The sequence below is a fragment of the Cygnus olor genome, chromosome 4 (assembly GCF_009769625.2).
Source record: "Cygnus olor isolate bCygOlo1 chromosome 4, bCygOlo1.pri.v2, whole genome shotgun sequence".
In the NCBI taxonomy this organism is placed as follows: Eukaryota; Metazoa; Chordata; class Aves; order Anseriformes; family Anatidae; genus Cygnus; species Cygnus olor.
The window spans coordinates 37,037,378-37,064,140 of record NC_049172.1 but is presented as its reverse complement, the minus strand read 5'-3'; the positions used below and the strand labels follow the sequence as shown (position 1 = coordinate 37,064,140).

General features: G+C 39.3%; 3 protein-coding genes across 8 annotated transcripts in view; 1 reads left to right on the top strand and 2 right to left on the bottom strand.

Annotated features, from left to right (window-relative positions):
• The window catches only part of MGAT4D (MGAT4 family member D), a 59,877-nt gene extending 38,019 nt beyond the window's left edge, over window positions 1–21,858 (bottom strand). Inside the window, exons 1-2 of one of the 2 annotated variants that reach the window (XM_040554792.1) lie at window positions 21,073–21,858; window positions 3,785–3,897 (exon numbers count right to left, since the gene is read on the bottom strand). Coding sequence is in view for 1 of the 2 variants with exons in the window: in XM_040554790.1 (XP_040410724.1) it covers window positions 1,457–1,547 (91 nt within the window). In the remaining variant the exon portion in view is untranslated. Of the gene's footprint in view, window positions 1–1,456; window positions 1,609–3,784; window positions 3,898–21,072 lie in introns of those variants that run through there. The other variant, XM_040554790.1, reaches the window with a different exon arrangement.
• ELMOD2 (ELMO domain containing 2) lies at window positions 6,612–17,505 on the top strand. 2 transcript variants are annotated; one of them, XM_040554798.1, is made up of 9 exons: window positions 6,612–6,664; window positions 6,747–6,891; window positions 7,368–7,396; window positions 8,387–8,481; window positions 9,255–9,384; window positions 10,339–10,472; window positions 11,068–11,136; window positions 12,288–12,421; window positions 12,847–17,505. In XM_040554798.1, the coding sequence occupies exons 2-9, from the start codon at window positions 6,747–6,749 to the stop codon at window positions 13,002–13,004; spliced, it is 894 nt and encodes a 297-aa protein (XP_040410732.1). In that variant the 5' UTR covers window positions 6,612–6,664; the 3' UTR covers window positions 13,005–17,505. The 2 variants fall into 2 exon arrangements, with proteins under 2 accessions (XP_040410732.1, XP_040410733.1); XM_040554799.1 differs by lacking the exon at window positions 6,612–6,664 and adding an exon at window positions 7,127–7,231 and having other exon boundaries at window positions 6,763–6,891; window positions 7,368–7,731.
• A 458-nt stretch (window positions 21,859–22,316) lies between the features above and the next one.
• The window catches only part of TBC1D9 (TBC1 domain family member 9), a 51,646-nt gene continuing 47,199 nt past the window's right edge, over window positions 22,317–26,763 (bottom strand). For 2 of the 4 annotated variants that reach the window (XM_040554771.1, XM_040554769.1), the window contains exons 18-21: window positions 26,521–26,607; window positions 25,781–25,855; window positions 25,563–25,663; window positions 22,317–24,589 (exon numbers count right to left, since the gene is read on the bottom strand). In XM_040554771.1, the coding sequence (XP_040410705.1) occupies window positions 23,864–24,589; window positions 25,563–25,663; window positions 25,781–25,855; window positions 26,521–26,607 (989 nt within the window). In that variant the 3' untranslated portion in view covers window positions 22,317–23,863. Of the gene's footprint in view, window positions 24,590–25,562; window positions 25,667–25,780; window positions 25,856–26,520; window positions 26,608–26,763 lie in introns of all 4 variants that reach the window. The other 2 variants (XM_040554770.1, XM_040554768.1) reach the window with 1 other exon arrangement.

The following is a 26,763-nucleotide window of genomic DNA, read 5'->3' as shown; positions in this document are numbered from 1 at the left end:
TAGCACCCCTCAGGAGCAAAAATTGCACCTTTCCAGTGAAATAAACTTAATATGAAGTAATTTACCACATGCACCTTTACTTACAATTATCTACTCTTTGTTGAACACTGTAAATTAACATTAATAATGGTTAAAAGTTTGTAAATAAAAAAGGTGCTAAAATAATTAGAAAAATACATCATTTGAGAAGAATTAGTTACTCTGTTGTGGAGAAGGAGACATCTGTGGAAAGACAAAAATTAAATCAATACACAGAGAGAAGGAAGCACCAGCACCACCACCTCCAACCCCACCCCCCGCCCAAAAAAAAAAAAAAAAAGGAACAAACAAACAAAACCATAGACATGGAACACCAGCAGAGAAAGGTCAAAAAGAAAGGTGAATGAAAATGGTACTTCAGCAAAGTAGCCACAAAATAGAAGTCACGAAAGGACATAGTGATACATGGATGTAGGCTGCGGCTGGGACAAACCCTCTCTTTCTAATATCTTTTGGATCTTAGTTTCTTAAGACACACCCTATTTTTTCTTTGCTTATCATTCCCTGCTCCTAGCAGAATTGCCACTAAAGTGGCAAGTGCTGTAAGATCGACAACTGTCTAGCTGACAAGAAACAACAAAGGCAGGAGGATCAGCATTGCCTCGACTCCATTCAGCGCTGCATTACGAGGCCAAGGTCTCTACCGGCACTTCAATCGGTCACAAAACCAATCAATATAAGCAAAATCTAACAGCTATTATCAGTTCTGTCTTCATCCCGGAAATTATTAATTGACTTAATTCTTCTGCATCCATAAAGCAAGACCTTCTTGAATGCGTATATAGGAAACTCTTCAAAATCCATTCTTTCTGCCCCATCCCGAACAAACTGTCACATTAGCAAGCTGTCTGCAAGCCTTGAAGGTGTTACTAGGAGAGACTATCAATTTATTTTTGGAAAATAACATCAGCTTTATCTTTCCTGTGTCGGCTCAGAAAACCTTAAGACGTCGCTTTCTGTAGACCCACCCGGCACGTGCCACCTACGTAGTCCATTAAAAAGATGCATCATTTATAAATAAAAACAGAAAGGGTCAGACGTTTCTCTGCAGACTGAACATTCCCTTCTAGTGCTGGAAGCACACACGAGGAGAAGCGCCTGCAGGTGAGGCACAAACACAACTGCAGAACGGGTAGCGCTGCTTTGTCCTCCTTGAGTAACACCAACAACAACACCACGTAAAAGCGACAACCACGGCGATCGCCTCCTTCCCATCCTTGGAGAAGGGAGCCATTGGTATCCCATTAGGGATACTTACTAGAACAGGACCTCGGGGTTGATTTTTGGTACCGGGGGGTCCGAGGCACCCCTGTCACCTGCTGGGTGCGCGCACACGCCCGGCCGTGGGGACGCAGAGCCCCGGCAGCGCCCTCCTCGCCTCTCCCGCAGCCCCCCGCGGGCAGCCCCCGGCTCTCACCTCGGCTCCCCGGACACGCCGCGTACCACAGCAGGGGGCAGGCAACGCCCAGGCACAGCACGGCCAGCAGCTGGCCCTGCCGGAGCCGCATCTCCCGGCGGGGAGCTCCCGCACCCCGAGCCCAGCCGAGCCGAGCCCGGGCAGCTGCCGGGCGGGGCCGCGCCGCCCTCAGCGCCCACGGGGCCGGGCAGCGCCGGGGAGGGGCCGCGACGGGACCGGGGCCGGGGCAAGGGGCTTCTGGGTTCCTCCTGGAGGTAACGCAGCTGCGGCACCGAACCTAACGAAACTCCTGCGTGCACCGGCTGAATCTTAACGTGTTTTACTGCTGCCGTCGTGCTGTGCTCCGTTATGGCAGACGCCTCGGCAGGTGCCTGCTGCTCCGCGTGGGAACAAGCAACCGGCCACAGGACGTCTTCTGTGATGCTGAGGGGAATGTTGGCCGCAGAGCTCCCCAGCACCTGCTGCGGGAGGCAGCTTTCATAGGCACGTCCAAACTTCATAAGAAAAAAGCCCGCCTCTCCCTGCCTTTCCTACACTTCCGTCAGCAGGCAGGGGTCTTCGCTGTGACACGTGCACCAACTGCTCGCAAATCCATTCAAATTCGTGATTAAAAAAAAAAAAAGTAACTTCCAGTTTGGTATCACAAAGATATAAAGGACCAATTCAGAAATCATACTGGACTTTGTTAGCTGATAAGAGCAGTCTTTTACTAGCTGTTACCTATCTCCTTATTGCCACCATATATTACTTATTACCTTTTTTTTACCCAAATGATGTAGTATTTTCTATCATTTGCGTTATAAAAATATGCTTGTATTATTAACACAATATCTCCTTTTCTCTATGCTTACTTAACAACTGCATCTCAAACCAAAACAATGAATCATTTGGAACAGTGTTGTGTAAAGCAAACCCAAAACCTACAGCACTGTTTGGTGTCCAGACACAACTACGCTGGAGTCCTAACCTGAACACTGCCTTTATGCTCCGCTCTTTATTACTACACTAGCAGTATAACTACACCCTCTTTTGAAATATAATCTTAGACTATCAAAATTTCCTGTTGCTGCTCTTGGTAGTTAGTGTAATCTTCCCATGTTTGAACTTTTATGCAGATAGGTTTACTTCTCCATTTAACAATTACTTTGAATTGTGAATGTTATTCATTAATAACGCAGGAGAGTGCTAAGTAGCCTGCATCAGTATACAAATGGAGAGCTGCAAATCTCAGCAAAGCTCTTTGAATCACCAGGAAACCTGGAGTTAGGCTTCACTATTCCTGATCTGTCCTCATTCACTAAACTAAACTTTCCCCTTTCCTTCTGTTACTGACTGTATCTTGCTTTGATATTTTTACTGAGAAATCTCCTTTAAACTACACTTACTTTAAAAATGTTTACAGTTCTTGTTATTAACCAACGCGATTACGACTCAGTGCTCTTATGCTCTATTGCCTCCTCATCAGCATTTCTCTCTCCAAGTTAACACATTAAAAGCCCAAGACAATACTCTTAAAGGAAGATCAATGTAGGTTTTGGCACATTTTTAGTAAAATAGAGATTTAGACCTAAGAGGAACAAGTAAACATTAAGTATGTCGTATGTAATGAATTAAATACCTATTAATTGATTGGCCAGTGTGTATTTGTTACAGAGCCAGTATATGATGTTGTCAAGCAGGAGGGATACCGAAGATATGAATAATATAAAGCTAACACACACTTAATTTTAGTCTATTTTCAGAGCCAGTAAGAAAAATATTTTTATCACACACTTGCAGAAACTACATACTGTACAGGGTACGTCTGTGGAGACTGGCACCGAATGCACTTGATGTTATTTATTGAGGCTGACTCTAAAGCAGACCCAGTTACTCAGCCATGCTGAATTGTAGTGATCATTTACTTAATGCTGACTTAGACTGCTGTATTAACTTTTGATGAGGTAGTACATTAACTGTTCCTCTAAAAAATCAAAATACCAGATCACTGGAAACATAATGAACTTCCACTGCCTTGGGACTTACTTGCAAAGAGGCCCTCTTACTTGCCTCATGTTTTCCTAAAATCTTCCTCCCAGTGCTCTCATCATACATTATTTTATATACTTAAGAACTAACTAAGACAGGAATGAAATGTGCAGTATTTTTGTTTGTTTGTTTGTTTTTGGAGGGGGCTAAACAGTTCAGACCAGTTTTACCTCCCAGCAGCATTTCTGGCAAACTAATAACCTTGAAAAAGTAAACAACTGTATAGAACATAACACTGGGGAACCCCTACCACCTGCTAAGCAAATCATTCAGTGGGCTAGTTCCATCAAGACGGCTTACCTGCGAGACAGGGTTTTTACACTTGTCCTCATGCTTTTTAACTGAAAGTCCTTTCTTGTAAGTTGCTACGTAACTTGATTGTCTTGCATTTTCAGTGCTGTTTTCACACATCTCTGTGTATGCAAAAGTACAGATAAGAAAGATTAAAATAACTATTTGACAAAATACAGACTCATGGGTGAAACAACTATTGGATTATTCTGCATGTAAGTTGCAGCTGTCCTTCATCTACAGGGTACATGAACAAAGCATAACTACTGGTAACAATAGGTGATAGTCACTGCCATGGAAAGTTTTCTGATAGTGCAGAGATCCAGCTGATATTGCTGGTTAAAGTCCCCTTTTATTTGCCCTGCTGTCATTTAAGAAATGTAATTTTAAAAGGTAAACAGTAGGCCATTATATTTCCCTAAGCCAAAGTCTCTGCAAAGGTAGCCTTGGGAGGCAACCACTGAACACAAAAGGAATAAGCTAGAACTTTTTTTTTTTTTTTTAAGCTACCCCCTTATATTTTTGAATGTCCTAATATAATTTATAAATTGACTGAACATGATGATACAGAAGGGTCTCACATGATTCAGGTAGTAACATTTGTGTAAAGTTTACCACATTCTTTACTGGATCACTCAGTCGTGTAAAGAACCAAATGAAGGTTTAAGTCAAGAGTTTACACTTGCTTGTTATACACTGAAAAGATGATCAAGTTTGGAACCCAAAGTCAAATTAATGTACCCCAAATCACTGATTTATATATAAACACCTTTATCTCCTGTCATATTTACAGTAATTAGGCTTTGTATCCTTTTAATAACTTATACAAAGCTGTGAAAAAAAATGTCAAAAATGTTAGCTTTATTTTTGAAGTAATAAATGGTTATGGAATTGAGATTTCAAAAATACAGATTTAAGTATATCGTATGAGTGAGAAAGTTATAAACTAGATTAAAACTTGCCTCTAGGAAGTTCTTGCATTTCAGAAGCACTTTAAGTAAAACAAGACCTACAAATTTTTCAAGCTTACCCCAGCAAGTTTAATTACAACTCAAGAAGTATTTTACAATGTATTGTCAATGCCAAATACTTTTCACATCCATCCTGGAGACTGGAAGCAGTAAGAATCAACTGAGAAGACAACAAAAGTGTACTGTGTGTATTTGTTGTTAAAGATTATTGTAAAACAAAGTGGAACAACTTCCAGAACCTGTGGTACAAAAAGATGTTGCTTTGGTTCTTAACAATCCATGCAAAAAGAAATTTGTATTTAAGTGTAAAAAAAAAAAAAAAAAAGCATCCATATTGATAAAAAGCTATTTAATTAACTAAAAGATGCAACAGAAAGCTGAATGCCTGAATGAGACCATACGAAGGCTTTATTTTGGTAGCCATCAGCTAGAAACTTCCCTCAGTGTTGTTTGCACAGCCCCCCACTTGAAGGATGCACCTGTGGGACTTTCCAAGCAATTCTGGTAGCTAGAGCTCCTCGTCAGCTATCTTGGAGCAATCAGCGTGTGGGCACAAAGACTGACCAGAAGGACCTGACTGCCCTTTGATTTCTTACCAGCGTTTCCTCATGTTGTCACAACTCCTCCATCTTCCCAAAATCAAGCCGTAACACCCCACTGCTGCTGACGCCAGGAATCTCCTGACAATAGCCATCACACCCTCCTGTCACCCAGTGAAGTTTACTTTTTAATAAAGAGAAATACTTCTTAGTTTATTTTTATCCTGTAGCACACCAATGTTTTATGACTCAGATTGCTCATTTACGAAGCCACACTGGAAAGAGTGATTGAGCGCATGCTGCCTGTTAACACACACCACCTGTCCCCACAGTTTTCAGGAGCAGGAATCGGATCTGAGGTCAAACGCCTGAATTTCTCAAATCAGCAACTCCCTCAAGTGAAGCTCCTCACACCTGTGAGTGCACAGATCTGAATGGGAAAACGCCAGATGTATTTGGCCCACCCTCTGAAATCCCGTGGGATGCAGGTCACCAGGCCTTTCATGCTGTGTGAAAGGTACTTCCATTTCCTCCCTTCAGAGAGGTACCTGCCCATGGCCCAGCAAGCCTGCCAGCTCCCTTCCCGCCCCTCAAACTCTGCGTGCAGCACAGAGGAAAAGGAATTCTACCTGCTGCCCTCCACAGAACTGCTTGAGCCAAGCGTGTCTAAAATAATCACTAATTATCATACGAACAAGGTGCCTACCGGGACTAACTGAAACACTTGGGCTGCACTTATGTGCAAAAGCAGCAGAGCAGGATCCATGGCCAGCACCCTCCTCACAAGCACCTCGCCTAAGCCCACAACGCCTCCTTCCCAATTACATTTCAGAACATAACCCTAACCGGAGGGACAAGCACACTGCTCACTGTGTCCTCAGACACAGACAAGTGGCCCCAAGCGGCACTAGGTTGGAAATGAGGAGACATTTCTTCTCAGAGAGCAGTCAGGTGTTGGAACGGGTTGCCCAGGGAGGTGGTGGCGTCACCATCCCTGGGGGTGTTCAAGGAGAGGTTGGACGTGGTGCTTAAGGACATGGCTTAGTGGGTGATACTGGTGGTAGGTGGCTGGAACTGATGATCTTGGAGGTCTATTTCCAACCTTAATGGTTCTATGATTCTGTGACCAGGCACGGTCTGAGGGTGCCAGCAGCCCGCCCCAGCGCCCTGCCTTGCACTGTGGGAGCTCGCCTCGCCTCACGACCCCGGCCAGGCCGCTGCCAGCAGGCACCCGGCCGGTGGCGGCATGTGCCCGGCCGGTAACGGCAGGGACGCTGACGGTAACGGCAAGGGCACGGCCAACAGCCGCTTCCGTCGTCCCCCGCCATCACTTCCAGGTCAGGGAAGGCGGTGGGCGGCTTCCGGCGAGCGGCCGCACGGTGGGCGCAGCGGCCGGGGGCCGGCGGGGAGCGGGGGCCGGCGGGCGGCCCCGGCGGGTAACGCGGAGCTTTCTCCACGCAGATGTTGTTGCAGCTGTGGGGGCTCCTGTACAGCAGCTGCGTGCGGTTCTGGCTGAAGTGGGTCGTGAGGCTGCTCACCGGCAAGTGCGAGCTGCAGCGCGTCCTGCACGGCCAGAAGGAGGGGGCGCGGAGGACGCTCGGCATCGGTAACGGGGGGCGCCCGCCGAGCCCGGGGGCTGGGGGCTGCACGGCCGTGACCTTAAAACTCTCATAATGCAGCTTTTCTCATATAAAAGTAGCTCTTTTTCTAAAAAAAAAAAAAAAAAGAAAAAAAAAGAAACTTGCTTTGCTTCCTTATTCCTCAGTCATAAACAAGAAGGCGTTTCGAGGAATGGAAAAATGTGAAGAGATATTTCTGTATTGACACCTTTTCTTTTTTAGTAAATCTTGCTGACCGCTGTTTTGAATAATGAGCCTGTTTTCGGCATTGCTCTCAAGGATGATCGAAAATCTACGTAAATTAAGCCTTTCAGTTGCTTGATACGGGTTAAGTATTTGATACATGTAATCAAAAAGTTACTCAGCATTTTATACTTACAAGAACACTTCTCGTCAATTATTTAAAAAAACCCGCTTCCATTGGACTTTGCTTTTAATTTTCTTTAAATTATTGTTATTGCAGAGCATTCACTGGGATCATCAAAGAACAAGGTAAAAGATAAAGATTCAGCTGTATGATAAACTATTTCAGAGGCAGGTGCCTGAAAAGAATACGTGCTTATTGAGGGAAGGAAAAAGCAGAGGAATAAGAGACAGAAAGAACAACATCTTGGGCTCTGCATGCTAGGATTATTCAGGGTTTTTCAAGAATAACCCTATATCACTTCAAACATTTGTTCACTTTTTTTTCCTCTGAAAGATTACCTGCTCTGTAGCAGTGACTCAGACAAGTCATGGTACTGAGTTTCTGTTCTTGGAGAGAGTCAGTTCTCCCTGTCACAGCTGTCTCCTTTGCTGGCTTTGTAGAAACCAGAAATGCAATACAGGTAAATGATACAGATAAAGCAGTTATATGGAGTATATACAATAGCATCTCAATTCACTGAGGGAAAAAACATGTAATGCGTGTTTGCAGGTAGACTTCTAACTAACAAACTCCTGCTGATTGTTCCGTAGCAGTTAGACATTGTAGTTAAAGCTTTAAGCCCTCAAATCTGTGCGTCTTGAACGGAACTTTTCCATTCTAGGTAGTGAGGTGACTGAGCATTCTTCCTTTTCTAGCTAATCACTGCAACGTGATTTTTAGAGAGAATTAGTAACTGCCACAAGTATTTTTGTTACAGTAGAGCACAGCATGCATTTGTTTCAATTAGGTTAGGAAAAACATCTTTCAATTCAGCATTTGAAAGCAAAGAAGAATCTAACTTGAGCTTTTTTTTTTTTTAAAGTGGGTCTTTTGCAGCAAAAAATTATTTACAGTTGACAGTTACAAATTATGCATTTATCTAATTACGCAGATTTTTAATAAGTGATTTGAGCATAATTATTATAAGCATTAAAAAAGCTATAAAAAGGAGAACAGTTAATTTATTGAAAGAGTACACATGGGGCAGGCATCCAGAGAATGAGAAATAGCAAGAGTAAAGTAGGCAACAGGTTTCTGCATTCATCATGAGGACTTGTACTGTGTTAACTTGTTAGGTTTTAAGAAATGCTCTACACGTTGATGAAGCTGAAGTGGAGAAGTGTGTCAGAGATGTAATGAAAGAAAAGAAAATTGAACATAAGGATATCAGGTATGTTTGGAACTCTAACAAAGGTTCTTCAAGGCAGATAATTCTCACTTCTTGGCATGTGTTTGCTGTTGTTTAGTCAGATACAATATTTGAGCAATTCAAGTCTTTAGAATGAAGCTAGAAAATAAGGTCTGGCTATGTCCTCTTCAGTTCTAGAAAATGCATTGCAAAGTTTAAATTGCAATGGATTTGAGATAACTGCCTCTGTATCTCACAGGTCACTTTTGTTATTCCTTGCTTTTAAGAAGTATCACAGAAGTTGAGACATGAACTATGTAGTTGTTTAGATATACTTGGGAGAGTATAGTGATGGCAGATTAAAGTTTGCATTTCTCTGCAGAAGTAATTATGAGCGACTGAGAGGAAAAACTATGAATCATCAAAATTTTAGTTCAGTGAAACACTTTGAAGGTATAAAATTTCTGACAAAGTTTGGTTTTGAGGCTTACGAAAAGTTTGTGGCAGATGTTTGTGGGTACGATAGTCAGAATGACACATGGAGTTTTTCTGTGTCACCACAGATTTTAGTGAGGGTATGTTCCTCCATATATTTAAGTGGATAGGGCCTGCCTGCGCAGCTCTAAAATCAGAAGTAGAAGTAAGATCTCTATAGCAGTATGCTTAACCAATATGGTGAAGTTTAAGATGTAATCATAAAGCACTTCCTAATTCTAATGATTATATTGTGTTTACCTGATAGAACTTAACTTATTCAAGCAAGAAATTATAGCTAACGAAGCCTCAATACCTTCTGTTATTTGTTATTATTTCAGGTTTAAGACAAATCTGCATATATCCTTACTGCAGATAACAGGTTACAAAAAACTTTACTTGAATGTGGAAAATCTGAGGAAGGTCCCGTATGATTCAGATAATGAAGAACATGAGGAACAGTTAATTGAGGTAAAAGCAATCTTTTAAATACAAAAGCTGTTCCCCGTTCCCCACTGTCAAGTCCAATAGTTATTACTGATAAATGAAGTTCTTTGCATTATTAATGGATGCCCTAGTTAAAGCTCTTTTCCACTTGTGAACCGCCAAGTCATTATAGAAGTGGCTGATTAAAATAAAATGTCAAAGCAAAACCAATTAGTAAAATAGTGTTGCTTGTACTGGGATTATGTTATGTAAAATCAGACCTAACAGTCAGCAAAATATTTTTTATAACAGGTCACTGAAGGATTTTAACTAAAAAGATATTTAACCTTGTGCAGACTTCTGTAAGTTTCTCAATTAATAATTACTTAAAAAAAAAACACTCATGTTTTCTTATTACTACATCCCAGTCAATGTCAAAGAGGATAGTTTCAATCTGTCAGTATTCAGTTATCAGTATAAATAACAGCAAACATAATTCTGCTCGAGTCTATTTAAAATAACTTCTGCTTTGCAAATATATTAGCATGTTATTTTCTTAGCATTTCATAACTCCTCCAACTTGCCATACAAATCCCCACATTGCATTGTTGTCCGTAGGTGTCAAATCCCTACGGACAACAGCATGATGGGCAAGTAAACATTTGTCATGAATTTGTATTTCAGTTTACAGCTGTCCTATTGGAATACGATGCATCAATTATTTTCTGAAATGAAACAAGTCTTGGCTTCTATAGTGTCAGTATAGCAGCTTTGCCTACGAATGGAAATTATCACTTGTAATGTTAGATGTAATCATTTTCATAACCTGTTGACTAAGCTATTGTAGCATGACTCCAGATTGCCACTGACAGAAAACAGCGTGCAGGCTGTATCCTATTCCGTGGTGAATGGTTTCTAGTGTGCAGCAGCAAGTGCTCTGAATTATGTGTCTTAGAATACTTCAGCAGCTATGCATGACATGGTAGTATATTTGTGCAGCTTTGGAATTTGCTGATGCCTCATGAAAATCTGAAGGCCAGAATCACCAAGCAGTGGTGTGACATCGGCTTCCAAGGTGATGACCCCAAAACAGACTTCAGAGGGATGGGCCTGCTGGGATTAGTGAATCTGGTGTAAGTGAAAAGAACTATGGCGGTTCTGCTGTAACTAATGTTCAGTATCTATGAATTCTCATTAGTTAATGCTATTTTTAATAAAGACTGAATAAAAACAAATAGAAATGGTGGCATATGTGCAGTGAAAAACAGGATTTGTTAATAAGTCAAGCGTTTCTAGCAGCTACGCTTCTGTAAGTGTGTAGTTGGGTAGAGACAAGAGGTGAGGGGAGAAATAAAGTTGCCCCAGACACCTTATTTTTTGTCACCATATGATCTATTTGATAAGCTATGACTTGGAGAGTAACTTGTTGAAACCTTTTAAAATATCTGAATTTATTACTGCAATGAAAAATAAACACGTTTGCATACCTCTGCTAAGCTAATTTGTAGACTTAGGTGAACTTCCTGTTTGATGTTCAGATTTTTTTTTCTGCATTGGCTGAAGCTGAGTATAATTTTTTTTTTTTAAATACTTTTCTTTTGTTTTCATGTTGTTACCTTTTTAGTACAGAGTAGTATTCAGCTCTAGTTTATAGCTACATGTTTTGATATGGACAATTTTTTTTATATGAACTTAAAAATAATGAAAGGTCTTGTTTCACACTGACAGGTATTTTAGTAAGCATTACACCAATGAAGCTCGTCAGATTCTCTCTCATTCAAATCACCCTAAGCTGGGGTAAGTCATTATGACTCTTTTTCACTTGTTCTGCAGAAGAGCACATGAGAATTGTCAAGTACTGTTTCTGAAAATAAAGAGGAAAATATTCATGTTTCTTCCACTTAAGGGTGGAAAAAAAAAAAGGTAGAAAGGCTTGAGAAACGGAACAAATCATTTTCAGGTTGCTAACTTTGTAATTTTTTTCCGAACAGACTTGTTGGGACAAAAATGTTGCAAAATATTGACTCTGGTTAACACAATAAACACATAACATCATAGCTGTATTTTTAACAGATTTTGAAGTGAATACATATTTTTCACTTTCTTATCGATCCTGTGTAGGGATGATATAGATTACCTCTTAATCTAATATTTTTTCTAGACTTCTGTAGTAAGTAAATACAAGTAGATGTTTTGCTCGTTTCAGCATTTTACTTCATCTTTGAACACTGTGTATTAAAATGCTTCGCTGATTTTACAGGAAAATATATTTTAAAACAAGTCAGATACAAAAGAGAGACAGTAAATCTGTATGTGTCATCTGATCCATCTAGTCCCCAGTTAGCTCAATCACCTACCAAGAATAGGAAAATTCCTTGACTTCAGCTCTAAAGAATATTATCTTATGCAACTAGATCATGAATAAGATACCCAAGATACTTCCATCAATTAAATACATATATCATTGAAATAAATTCATCTGTTTTAAACACTTGTTTTAATAGTCCTTTAAGAATCTGTGGTGTGATGCTTTCTAACTGTGCAGCAGAAAAACAGATTTTTGATATGAAGAAATAAGTTGAGACGACCGTTCTATTGATACTTCAATAGTTTTTTTAATGTCCTATTTTTGATGTTCCAGAAGATGCAACGATTTCAATTGAGCAATATGAGGTCAATATTGATTACCCTTCCCATCTCATCATTGCTAATGGAGGCATTTACCATACTATTGTATAGGAAATTAGAGTTTTTTTTAAATAACTAACTTTCACATGGTTAGCTGCACCAGGGAACTGAAAAAGGGGTCTGTAGGCCAGAGTTGGCTTGTTAACAAGTATTATAGGAAAAATTGATTCTTACAGTTATCCTAATGCCAACTGTTTCTGGGAAGCTTTCAAGTCCTTCAATCCATAAGGTAAAAACATGAACTATGATCACTGTTGCAGATATTCTTATGCAATTGTTGGAATTAATCTGACCGAAATGGCATACAGCTTACTTAAGAGTGGTGATTTAAAGTCTCATCTGTACAACGTGGTCTCTGGATTGCCACAAATGGAACATTTCCATCAATTTTACTGTAAGTATCTGTAGATTTTCTAGTACAGATTACTGGGGGTAGGCCTACAACATAGAGTGTTATTTGGTTGGTTGATTTATTTTTGGAGTGCACCTCCACTTTTTTCTCTTTAGCCCCAGCAAGCTGTTTACCTTCAGGACCAGATATTTGAAATGTAACCAATATTTAATCACTGTGCTACAGAAATGTACGTTTCAGGAATAAATTTAGGTGAATTTCTGTATCTGCAGTCTGAAAATACAGTACTTGCAGATTTTTCTTTTATTCATTATTATACTGTGCAAAAGGTTGCTGCTGACCAGGATAAAACACTTCCTATTTTAGGGAATTGGACAAAGTCTAAAGGATCATTGTAGGTTTAACTAGCTCAAGGCAGAAAATTGTCGAGCTCATTTTTGTAGATCTGTATTTTATTTTCTTTCTAGGTTATTTGGTTTATGAGTTTGACAAGTTCTGGTTTGAAGAAGAACCAGAAAGTATTATGCACTTCAACCAGTACAGAGAAAAATTCCATGAAAAAATTAAGGGTCTTCTACTGGATTATGATGCGATATTAACCTTGGGAGATAAAAAGAAACCTTAACTCCTCTGCAATATATCAGGTTCTGCATCAACAATGGAATTACTCATTTGGCTGAAAGTTTTGTAAGTTTCACCAAAAACTGTATAACAATAGAACTTTTTTACATAAAAAAATAATCTAAGTTCAGTTAAGAAAGCTCGGACAATCAACCTCTGTTTACAGCTCTTTATATGCTACTCTCCAAAGGACAGGGTTATTGTGTTTATTTTTGTTGTTTTGTTTGTTTTTTAACCCAGAAGTCTGAAGATCCCTGGATCACTTATCATTTTTTTATACTTCTTGGTGCAGGAACACAAAGCAGATATTTATTCTGCATAGTGCATTTCATTAATAGGTTTATCTGTTAATTGTCTTTTAAAACTTTTTTTAGTTGAAATGTCCCTGGTTTTAAGCTTTTTGCGTTCTCATTCTGTATGCGTAGTCAATAGTCCACTTGTCAATGTTAAATTTCTACAATGAAGAGGTTGATGATGGGGATGTATTAGTCACAATTTTGGAAAGAGGCTTAATCCATCAACATACTGATGTACTTACTACAAATTACTTCTGGCTAAGGAAGTTTTTTGTGTGTGGATTTGTACCAGCAAGTTGCTATGCCTGGAAAAAGCTTAATTTGCAAACAAATAAACAACAACAAAGAAAGAACCACAAGTCAACGGTGTGAGGATCTGATCCTCAGAGTAAAGCTACTCTTTCTAAAAATACTGCCGCTATAAAAGTTTTCCGTTCTTTCTGATCTGACTTCAGCTGCTCAGACTGCTTGACTTTGTTGTCAGCCCTTTCTTTTAGCAGCTAATGAGAAATTCCCATTGGGAAGTACAAGAGTTGAGTTCACTCATTTAACAAAAAAAAAAAAATATTGCAGATGCAGCCCCTATTTTTTGAAAATTAATACTAGCCTCTAATAAAAATGCATTTTGCATGGATAAGTGCAACTGTGACACATTCCTTAATCATGGCATCCTCAGACAATCTAGTCAATAGGACTTCATATCTATATTTTGTCTAATTATTGCTTAAAGCAGCTTTAAACGGATTTGGTACAACCATCACTTCATTTTCCAAAACCTACTATTAAAGAAGTGCCTTCTGCTTTTTTCAATCAGTGTTTTATTTTGATTCTGTAACCAGATCATAGCCTTAGAAGCTCAAGTTATTTGGGAAAAACTCTTTCAGTATATAAATAGCACACTGGCGCAAAACCTGTATGCTAATACAAGCTTTCATGGTTCATCTTTTATTTTTAAATCATCGCAGGTAAATTAGTTAACTTACAGTCAGTGACTAATCATGAAGAGGGTCCTGAAGAATACAAACACTGAACAGGAGAGGAAAGGGATGAACCCCTTTTTTGTAATGAGTGATGTTACACTACATAAATAATACATTTCTTAATATAATATGAAATATTACGTCTCCCTGGAGAGATTAAAAGCCCAACTGGACAAGGTCCTGCGCAGCCTGCTCTAGGTAACCCTGCTTTGAGCAGGGTTTGGACCACGTGGTCTCCAGAGGTGCCTTCCCACCTCGGTAATTCTGTCTTGTATAAATAGTGACTTCTTGCACTGCGTGCACCCAATTACTCTTGGTCCCTTAAATGTTGGTGATCTCTTTATTTGTGGGAAAGCACCTGGTCACTGTATACTATATATATATATATATATATATATAGTATATGCAGGAGGTAGTGCAGCTCTGTTTACTTTTTATGATGCCTTAGGTATAGTAACAAACAGGTTTTGAGCTTACCACACACAGGGTGGAGAGAGGTTCATCTCATCTATGTTGGACTGACACTATTCTACTAAAAAAAAAAAAAAGGTAATGTGAAGATGCTTGTAGGGTATATTTATGGTTATGCTTTGGCTTTAAAGCAGATAGATTTCCACAAGGGTGATCAAGGGACTGGAGCATTTCTCCTTTGAAGACAGACTAAGGGAGCTGGGTTTGTTCAGCCTGGAGAAGAGAAGGAGGATCTGGGGACACCTTACAGCAACCTTCCAGTACCTAAAGGGGGGCTTACAGGAAAGCTGGGGAGGGACCCTTTGTCCAGGAGCGTAGTGATAGGAGAAGGGGTAACAGCTTTCAACTAGAAGAGGCTGGACTGAGATCAGATATTAGAAAATTCTTCACTCAGAGGGTGGTGAGGCACTGGAACAGGTTGCCCAGTGAAGCTGTTGATGTCCCATCCTTCTAAGTGTTCAAGGCCAGGCTGGATGGGACTTTGGGCAACCTGGTCTGGTGGGAGGTGTCCCTGCCCATTGCAGAGGGTTGGAACTGGGTGGTTTATACAGTCCCTTCCAACCCAAACCACTCTGTGATTCTCAGGTAACAGAATTGTCCACAAGAAGCCTGGTTCTTTTGCTGTTCCTGCGAACTTGGAGTTCTGTAATTCTTACCAATGGAAGAGCTGAGATGCTGTGGAGAGCAATCTGGGATTCAGATACTGTGTTGCTGCTCTGTTTCTCTGACCCCCTGCAGAAACTGAACATTCCTAACAGCTGGCTGAGGAAGGGAGTGGAAAGGAAACTCTTTCTCAGCAGCTAGAAAGTTAGTTATTTACTACTTCCTAGCCCCAGCTTCCTTTGTGTTTATCTTTAATAATTTTGATATTGCTTGTAAATCTCCTTTGCAAGCAACATGAGACTAATCTTTTGAATTTCGGAAGGGACCCCAGGATGTCTAGCAGCAGCAGGAAGGGAATCCCAGAATCACATTTACTTCCCTCTACCGCTTGCTAACAATTAAAAAAAAAACGATTGAGCCATCTCCAGAAAAAACACAACCCACTCCGGTGGAGTCTGCAATTTTTTTTTTTTTTTTTTTTTTTTTTGCAACGGTTGCTAACAATCTCCACACCAGTCTTTCCAGCCTTGAAACTTGCATTCAGCTCCTTGGTCATAAGGAGACTACCACGTAACTACTGCTGAGGCTTTTTGAGCATCAAGTTTTAGGTTTCCTGTCACACAGCTAAGACATCTTAGTGTAGAACATAAATTGAGCCCTACATGAAATGTATCTTCATTAGCTTTTCATTTTTTAAATCAAAAAGTGACCTGGGATTAAACTCCATCAGCTTACGAAGGAAAAAAAAGTAAATAAAATGAGTGAGATATATGGGAATGTATTAGCTTGTACGTAGTAATCGTTTAAGATGAGTATTTGTTAGGCTCCACTACACTTCCCCAGTAAACGGTTAGAATTTGCATGTAGTTTTTGTGATCAAATACCCCAGTCCTTCTGTTTAAGTCACTCTATGTAGAATAGTACCAGGTCTCCCCGTTTTGCACCAGTGGTAGGGTAATTGTATTATGGTGGTAACTAGAATATGGGAGGGGAGGGGGGATGGTGAAGCTGTGTTTAGGGAAGGGAAAGAGAGTGTTTAGAACAGTATTTTACTTGTCAGTGGTATTTTGTACTAACTCTCTTACAGAATGACAATCCTAAGGTTATGGAAGATTCAAAATGGAGGTAGGCCACCTTTCTGCAAGTTGATAGAATCAATTTGTTGAACATCAGAACTTACTGCTTGTAGTTTATTCTAAGACTCTTGTAAATTAAAACCTTGTTAAATTCTCTTGCTGTTATTTATTAACTGTCGTGTTTTACTTATTAGAACTTGTAAGTATTGTTACTTTAACATGCTGCATCGTCAAAGCATTCACTACACTGTTTATATGCAACAGTAATATTTTAGAAAAAATTAAAACTGAAGACAAGGCAGTTCTCTATTTTTTTTTGTTCCTGTAGCAACTGTTTAACAGACTACCTCCCTTCCTGTTGTTCCAGCGTATGTTTGAAATGTGGTGCCACTCCATGAATAAATTAATCTGAAGATAAGTAGAAACTTATTATAAATAACAATAGAATATAGTCTTTCAATAAACAAGCACGTTGCTTCTTAAGTAACCAACTTAATTGGAAAGCATGATTTGAAGACAACGCTACTTAGGAAGAAACAAGAATATTTTTAAACTGGTTGTGCTTCTGTCATTTGATACTGTAAAAATATGACATTTTGCCTAAAGAAAAGGGGCCAATTTAAGCACCTCACATAAATAGTTTTGGATTTTCACTCTTTGAGAAAAAATGTTTTTCAACTAGGATGGAAAACAAAAATCCCATTGGTTAACCTTGTCTTAGGAATTATTGTAATAGAAACATTTGTATTTAGTTATGTGGGAGTTCAGTAGTCAGTATTGAAAATATGGCTAGTAATTTTTTTTTGGTCATACCTGTTTTGTGTTGCTGTAGTAGAAAGGCAATCGGTCTTTGGACTGATGTTTCTTGTGCCAGTCTATATGTTGTTTTTTGGGGGGGGGGGGGGAGAGGAAGACAACAAGACTGCTTGTGGGCAGTTTCTTCTTATCACACTGTGCTTAGATAGCTGTATACTAATTGGAATTTCTGTTTACCACAATATAAAAGCAATAATGTAAACGGTGATGTCTGTGTAATGGAAAGATGTTTACAATGGTAGCAAATAAAGAATGAGTTATTCTATAACATCGTCAACGTTTGCGTGTTACGGCGTATTAGAGTTGTTAGAAAACTAGCAGTTTACAGTTAGCCATGCCTTCCCTCATATCGCAATATGTGCTGAGAGCTTTATCATGCTCTTCTAATTCCCTCCTCAGTTCTGAGAACTCATTTTAGAGTTCTCTAAGGTTCTTCTACTGGGTTTGCATTTTTGTCTTTCCTAGTAGCCTTGTATCACAAGTTGTAGAAGTGGTATGCAGTGGAACATTTACGTGTGTGGAAGTTGAACTGGCAAAAAACAACAGCAAGAACAAATGCTTGTTGCCTCACATTTTCTAGTTTCAAAATCAGAATCCAAGATAGGCATTTAAAAATCAAACACCAGAAGAAAGAAAGTGGAAACATGTAAATCTGAGAGATCTGCACAAACTCTCAAGATCCTTCTGGTGCTATAGCGAAATTCTTACATACAAGATTTCAAGCAGACTTGCATCTGTTTTAACAGAAAATTGTGAAATAGACAAGTCAGTTTGACACATCTGATAAATTTTTGTGTATTGTGACCTTTAACACTTCCTCCCTCCCTCTTCATGACCATGAAACATGTTTTCCTTAACCAAAGTCACAGCTACAGCATATTGCTGGGACTGATGATGTTGAGCTGAAAGGAAATGCTTTCTGCTTTATTAGCTGAGGGGCTTCTCCAGGTCCTTCCTTCACTTTGTTCTACATCTGACCCAAAAGACCCGCATCCCTTTATCTCTTTTGAAATTCTTTTGGTCCACACCAATAAAAGCAGGCCTCACTTCCTTGATATATAGTATACACAAAAAACATATTGGGTTGGGAGGAGGCAAAGAATTGTTTTGCTGAGCCTCTGTAGCTACAGGACTACATTGGTAGCTTTAGGGGTATATCACAAATAAGGTTATAGAATATAAGACAATATTACACAGGTAGACTGCCATGCACTGCCATGTTCCGCTGCGAGTAGTAGGTAGTTATTATAGCTCCTAACCGTCACCAGGTATCTCCAGTACCATTTGATAAACATGTGCAAAACAAAACAAAAATAAAAAAGTTACACAACAGGGTTTTATTTGAATGGCTAGGACAAGCTCTCTCTGCATTAAGTGTGCAAGGATTTTTGTTCAGGAGAGCAAAGTTCAGGAACAAACTTTGACGGCTGGAACTCTGGCAAACTTTTCCAGAGAAAAAGGGAAACCTTGGTTTATTTTGGTTGTCTGGCTGTTCCCTCTCCCCAAACCAAGAAAGGATCTTTTACTTCCTTTACCCCCTTCCACCATGCACTCATCTTCATACAGGCTACGTTAAATTATTTGCTTAGTTTTCAAATTCTATTTGTATTTCTCAGGTGGCCTTTGTTTCTACTCGCAAGTTTTGGAGACCACGTGCTTCTACTAATGTACAAAAGTGCCACTACATAAGAATTACAAGATTTTACCTGTAGGACTCCCCCCACCCCCCACCTTCCTTCAGAAGCATAGAACAAGCCTTGCACTGCAGAAAGATCCCACTCCCCCAACCCCAAGACGAACAAAACCCCAAATGTCGAGTTGGTCAGTTATGTAAATACCAGTTGTTTTAGAAAAAGGGATGAGGAAGCACGCATTCAGGAAGCTTAAACAGATAGAGCATGCCAGAAAAGAAGAACCTGTGGTACATTCTCTTCTAATGGGACATGCTTTGGGAGATTACCTTCCACCACTTTTTGAGAGCATCTTTCACTGCACTTAAAAATAACTTACTTTCCATATTTCATTGCTTCTATTTCCGGCACTGAAACACTTATGCAATGACACTGCTGGTACAAGCATGTAACACATTTTTTATTACTAGCCATATTCCAATTTAATGTTTACTGCTATATTTTGTTCTAATTGTTTGCCATCATGCTAATCTATGTTTTCACTGAATCTGTCATGCTGATCTATTATTTTTTTTATATACTGAATAAACCAGCATTTAAACTGACCATTAAAAAGTTACAATTGTTGGACTTGTAGCACTATTTTCTAGTGGAAAGAAAAATCTTTTCTTTGAACTACAGGCTAAGGCTCAGTAATAAATGCAACTGCTTCAGTTTCATTCTTGCTACAAACTTACGCCTCCACAAGTATCTGAACTGGCAAGCTTTAGTTCCGGACCAGCCTTACACGTTTATGTCTGAGACCAAAGGCAGGCCCAGCATGCTGGAGTACAATGCAAAAAGCCAGGAGACTGAGGCATTCTCCACCATAGGTGAGCTAGCCTACCAACTCCTACATTATTCCTTCGTATTTTCTCAGTTTCAAGAGGTTTTAGTCTAAGCCCGACTACTCAAATTTTTCTTACAAAAACGGATGCAACAGCATCAAGGTGGTGGTTGGTTTGCTTTTTTTAAATACAGTTAATACGTCATTTCTGATAAAGGCATCTTCTAATTACAGTGTATATTCATATTACTGAATTACCAAGAACAGACGAGAATAAACTGTCAGGGATAGCAGCAGAGTAACACCATTGGAGCCCATCAACATGACTACAAGCTAAATGGGAAGAGAACTGGTGAGCTGTGCTCCCTACCTGTCAGGCACGGATACACAGCTACAGGTGCCTTCTCTGATCTATTGCTTCTTCATCTAGGCAGGGTGTAGGCTCACAGAGCTTGTGTACTGCCTTAATTTTGTTTCTTGTTTGTTTCTGTACTGCACCTACTGCCGGGAGGCCTGATTACCATAGTCTCAAAATGCTGCTGCAAAACTACAAATAACAGAAGATCTGTGATAGGAGGGATCCAGAAGCTTAGAGAATACCAAGCATAGCACACAGCTTACCAAACAAAAGCATTCTCTCTTAGTTTGACCAACTGCACCCTTTTGCTCCCAGAGCCCTCATACACACCACACATCCTCTGCTATCTTCATTAACAATGCAGTGCCTGACACGTAACATCCACTGCAATACAAGCTCCAGTGCCACTGTATTGGCCCCCTGAAGGTGCTTTTCTCTTTTGAGTTGCTTAGACATCAAATTTTCAGTAGGTTTAAATACAACACACAAGCTTTCCATCTGCTTGCTAAGAAGTTACATGACACAAACCTTTACACACCCCAACAAACACAACCTTTACCTCTAATGTCCAGAATTCAGGTACTGTAAAATACTGTGATAAAGGAAAGAGGTATCATTCAACTTTCATACACCATGATTAAGTAACACGAAGGGTAGATTAGAATAACACATTTCTTAGTGGCTTTTTTCCCCTCCTCCATTTAAAGTAGAGCTTTATAAAACAACCTCCCACTCCCCCATCACTTGCTGTCTCTTTGCAGGCAGCACCCCCCTGACCACCAGGCTCCCCCAGATCAGACAAGCAGAGCTTATCAGCATCCGGTCACAAGTTTCAGTTCCAAAGAGGAAGGAGATCTTATCTTCCCTCTTTTCTTCTATCTACAAGATTAACAACCTTAACTAAACTCTACAGTTCACAGACTAAAAACAGTCTCTATCTCAGAGCATATCAATCAGCTGATTTACTTGCACAGCATGCCCACGCATACAAGTAAGACTTTAAATGTTCACTCACATTTTCTTGAAGGTCTTCATGTGACTGTGTGCTGGTCAGACAAACTCTAGCAACTTTCTTCTCACCATCTTGCAGCAGATCTTGCCATCAAATAGCCAACTGCCAGGTGGCCATTGGGTGTGGTCTTGGCCAGGTGAGCAGCCTTACAAAGTATCTGGAGAAAATCAGCTCATCCGGCTGCTTCCTCTAGCAAAGCAACACTTAGATGATGATGTGGCTTACATTTAAAAACTTTGTTGGGACAGTTGTGCTAGCATGGCAAGGAAATCTTGCACAAAAGAATCACCTTGTAACACCAGAGATCTTTGTGGATGCCTCTCCTTATTAACAGGAGTTGTAACAGCAACATAACTTCTAGGATAAAAGCTCCACTGCCAGCCCCTTCCAGTAGAGCAAAACTGGCAAACCCTTTCAGGATGAAATGTTCTTCAGCTGTGATCTGTGCACCTCTAGGGCTGTGTGGGAGATTGCTGATTTATTTTGGGGGTCTGCAAACTGAAAAAGGTCCAGTCTGCTTAAGGAAGTGTTGAAGATTTCTGTGATAACTTACTTAGCTGCCAGGCATTTACAATAAAACACCCTGTTCTGGCCTTGGCATGTGAAGTTAAAACACTCAAAGTCATATTCTTCAGAACAGTGACTGCAGCTTCAAATGAACGTCACGATTTGATATGCATGTAAACCAACTTACTCGCAAGAAATGAAAAGTAAAAAGATCGAGACAAGGATATGTGAGCACAGCCATTAACTCAAAGTGCTCAGAAGTTAACAGATTAACAGCTTTTTTTTTTTTTCCAAATTAACTTTATATACATACAGAGAATGAGATGGTAAATTTCAAAAATTTATGTTTACTGAATAGATATATATTATCAGTTCTGTAACCATCATGGTTGAGAGGTTGAAAGCTTACCCTGTGAAAAACATTCTAATATATAAAAACTTAAAGGCATGTCTAGTAAGCTACAGCAAAACACAGGTGGTTTACAGAATACCTGTGGGTCTTAAAAAGTATTAACAACTGTTTTCACCAAATGTGAGCATAACACAAAAATGTTTCAAGAAGCTGGGCAGTGTGAGAGGCCTACATGGGTTGCTTGTTGCAGATGGAATTAAACACGTTCAAGTGTTAAACAAACAAACCAAGGCATGGAAACAGCAAATGTTTTTGTTCTGAAAACTGGTGTTGAAGATTCAAAATCATTTGCCTCTGTAATAAAACCCAATCACCTACTTTCCCTCTAGCATGACTTTAATAGTTAAAAATCACATCTGTGCAGTGTATTTTATTTGTTCACATTACCCTATTTGTGGTTAAAAACCACTTTATCTGACAGTTTAAAAGCATTCTTTTAAAACAAAAGAATTAAACACAGCTTCAGCTAAAAATCTGCAAGTTACATGGATGCAATATACAGGAGTATAAAAAAATCAACAGTATTCTACAGCAAATATTCTCAAAGCAGCAAACAAAGATTAGGCATATAGGCATGATCCTGAACTGAACAAATATGAATTATAAAACAGCTAACAAAATAATAATTAAAAAAAATCCTCAATATCTGTATAAAAGAAGCAAGGATTCAAAGTGCAGGTGCTCCCGTTTTCATTTTAACATATTATTCAGTAAGCTGATACAGGATACTATTTATTTTATATAAAGTGACAGTGTTCTCAGTAAGACTTAAACATTCAGTTACATTATCTTGCAGATTTTTTTCATTATTTCTACTTTACACTGTTGTAAATGAAGACTTATGCAATACAGGTTTTTAACTTCTTAATCTAACAAGGATATAATAGGTTGGTGGTAAAGGTTAGTTTTAAGAGCTAAGCTATATATGCTGTAGATCCAGCTATAGATTTATTTATTTTTAAACATCTTTCATTTTTTTAAAAGGGACTCCACCGATCTGTTCAGGTACCTGCATACACTGTATTTGGAGCACAACAGCAAGGCTTCCAAGTCTACTTGTTAGGAATACAGCTCCAGGCATGGTCATGCTGGAGAATTTCCCTTGGTGGCCACTGCTGGGGAAGGACTTTCCCTCTGCTCAGATTGGTAAAACTGGAGGTGGCTGAACCCAGAGAAAGGCAAATGGGCTGTGCGTCCTGTTGGAGCAGAAATCATCACATTTAACCACATTTGCCTGACATGCCAGCTGGACTTGGAATGCACTTCTCATTTCTGAGTGTACCATTCTCAAGCAGGGGAAATTATGATCCAGGCAGGTATCAGTGAAGTGTTTCTTCATGTATTCAAAAAATAAAATTGAAGCATGCATTAAAAAATGTTATCCTCTTTAAAAAAAAAAAAAAAAGTTGTATGAAATAAAGTTATACTTCTGGAATGCTGCCTGGAACTTTATTTCACCCCGAAGTCCTATTCAGGTTGACAGTGTCCCTTTAAATTTTAGGTACTGTTTTGTTTTTTTTTTTTTCCTCCCAATAATCAGATCTCTGTATATGTGTATTTTAAAAATGCACACAAATATCGGCATTAAGTTTATATTTAGAAGTTAAGAACTAATCTTTACCATTTTATATTGACAGCAAGGTTAATAATACACACACTTCACTGACAACTGTTATTTTTTTTTCTGTACTTTGAATAAAATTTGCATTCGTGTAACATTTCCCACAGAAAGAGTGATTATATTTCAAGATAATTAAGTTTGCACCCCAACATTTTCACATTAGTGAAAACAATCATATTTTGAAAATACCAGGGCCTGTGCCAGGTACTAATAAATACATAATAAAAAAAATAAATAAAAAACCCAACTGCCTTTTATCCCGACATAGTAGAGATTTCATAGTCACTGGCCGAGGTTATTGGTTTACCCATCATCCTTACATTTTTAGCATTAGTAATCCTAGCCATCATGGACACAGGCTTGTCAAAGTACCTAACCAGCGCTGGCTCAGTCAAAAGGGAGGCTAAAAATTGTTCAAAGGTGATAGCCCAGTCTCTGTCAATGCTAGTGCTTCTATGAAGAGAAGTGGTGTGGTTGCTCCGTACTAAAACGGTGTCTTCACCGATGTCCTCGCAATGCAGCTTTTCTTCTTCATGTGAACCTGCACTCAGTACCGAGTAGGAGGACATCGAACTATCATCTTTTGTATCGTCATCGGAAATGAGCATGGAAGAACAGGCTCCGTTGTCCCTGGGAGAAGAGTCTTCGAGCTTAATGTCTTCCATCTGCATGCCCAGGGTGCTGTCGGTGCAAACTGCCTCCTCATCGTTGGTGGCAAGGCTGCCTTGGAACGGCTTGTGCTGTTCAAGGGGGTACTGCTGGCTGTCTTTTTTCTGAAACAGCTCGCTCTGAATAGTTTTACTGCAATTGTTACTGCTGCTGTCTGTCTCTTTTGTGGGCTGCACCGTGAAGAGCTTACCAACTTCACCTATCTCCAAAAGCAAGCTTGTCACAGCAGCGGTAGCGTGGTACAGATCTTGCTCATTGGGGTCTTCACTGAACATATTATACATTGTCTTGCACAGTTCAATGAACTGTCCCTAAGCACAGAGGGAGGAAACATTAATGAGAGCAGAAAACAAATTCAGCTTTTGAGATCTAGTATATCAGTTTAAAAGAAGTTTGGAATGGAGGCAAGACACAATTGTTTATATGATTAAACTGAAATTGAAAATACTCTGTGTATACTCTAGAAAGCATTTTCTATGATTAGACAGCCAGATGTGCTGCTGCCTGCCTGTCTCAGCTATTTACAATAAACTGCTGGTTGTTCCTTACAATATATGATAAATATATCTCTCTGCAGCCACAGGAGGGCAACAGAGGATGAGCAGTGAGACACAGCAGTAATTTTGGTGGCTTTTCTTGTTGGAAGAATGCTAAGTATAACTAGTGGCTTGATAAAACTAATGAGAAGTAATGAGAATTGAAGGAAGTGACTGGCAGTACTCTCTTAATTGGCAGTGGTAACTCAGTTCAACGCAAGCCTTTCAAAATTCAAAACTGACTAATAGGAAGGAGATTTGCTTAGGGCTACCTAAAGTACGAAGTATTGTTCTAAAAGGAGTACACCTTCCCTATATGCTCTGTAAGGAATGGCTGTCCCAATGGGTCTTTATCCTCCTTCACTGCAATAAATCTAAGGCAAATAAGACTGATAGTATAAATTACAAAATGCAAAATGCTTCTTGCATGTAATGTGTATTAGACATTATGTGGTAGCTGGTAATACTCTGTGTCCTATCACCCTTTGTCTAGAGATCTAAATAAAAAAATATCATTCCTATCTGTGCATCTCACTTTTAGGATGTTTTGGGAGCTGAATGCCAGTATGTTGAAGACAACTAACTTCTATATTCAGCTGACTGCTGTGTTGGTTAAAAAAAAAAAAAAAAAAAAAAAAAAGCATCTGCCTCAAAATAAAACCTTTAATTAGCATGAATGTATGAATATTTGTAAGTATGCAAAAAAAAAAGTTTAAAGTTCATTAAAAATACGTGTCAGCAGAAGTACCTGATTCAGCCTGGGCAAGTCCTTTGAGTTTTTTGCTTTGGATTTATTCTCTTGGCTCCACATTCTCAGGTAGTTTCGATTCTCTTGTGAACTCTTCTTGCCTACTGTCAACAAAGTAACCAGAGATGCAGAAAAAGTCCACGAAGAAACTCTACATTAATACTTTTTTCCATTTTCAAAAGGAGCGTTTTGTCAAGAAATGAAAGATGTGTGCATACCTTTGTCTGTTTTCAGACTCACTGTAACAAACCCATCGTCTACTCCCTGTTTGTTCCTGCTGTCTAGGCCAACAACTAGGAAGCAGAGGGGTGGGGAGAGAGAAAGATTAGTGTAGTCTTAGCTGCATATATACATTTCATGTGTACAGTGCAAAATAAAGAAAACGTTCACACTACAGAAAATGCAGAGTAAAAATGGTAAGACTAAACCATGATTTCTGCTTATTCTTAAATGTGCTCATAAATCCCTTATAATAATATAAATACTAACACAGGGACCATCTTGGGTTTTGTTTATGTAGTACAACGATTATTAGCTTGTGTTACCACAACCCAAACAGCATCTAAAGAGATTCAACTGAACTACATTTTGGTATATCTGTTGGCTCCAGTTTTTAGAACTTCCTAAGTTCTGTGATCCAAATATATCATGAAAGCCGATATATTTACTGCCATTCTCCACCAAGAAATATTATGCAGCAGTTATCACAAAATTAATTCCATAGTAACACACTGATGACATTATTCTGAGAGCATTTCTCCAAAGCACAATCCAGGGGACCCCTTAGCATACACACACACCTCTAAGGATACCAAACTACATACAAAGGCCACATACTTCTTTTTACAGAAAATAGTTCGCTTACAGTGTATAACCCAATAAAAAAGTAGCTTTTTAAGAAGGCATGGTGTTTGAAATGCATTTTGTTCTTTTCAGACCCAAGACAAAAGATGCCTACCGTGCGTACATTCTGGTGTAATGTCTTCAAAAAAGTACTGTGTGGCTTCAAAAGCAGAGTCTGGCTCTTCTTGCTCAGGGGATGGATCTAAACGATATCATAAAACTCTATTTCATCAAAAACTCAACACTTTAATCAAAAACTAGAACATATTCCCATTGATAAGAGTTTAGAATTTCATTTTTTAGAAGTAATAGAGTGAGGATGTGAAAGGTTGGGGATCATCTGTATTCAACTCATGGG

Excerpts from the sequence above, each read along its gene's own strand:
- ELMOD2 (XM_040554798.1), top strand. The coding sequence starts at position 6,747 with ATGTTGTTGCAGCTGTGGGGGCTCCTGTACAGCAGCTGCGTGCGGTTC. Across the intron at positions 10,473-11,067 it reads CTGGGATTAGTGAATCTGGT|GTATTTTAGTAAGCATTACA; the intron begins GTAAGTGAAAAG and ends TCACACTGACAG. Across the intron at positions 12,422-12,846 it reads ACATTTCCATCAATTTTACT|GTTATTTGGTTTATGAGTTT; the intron begins GTAAGTATCTGT and ends TTTTCTTTCTAG.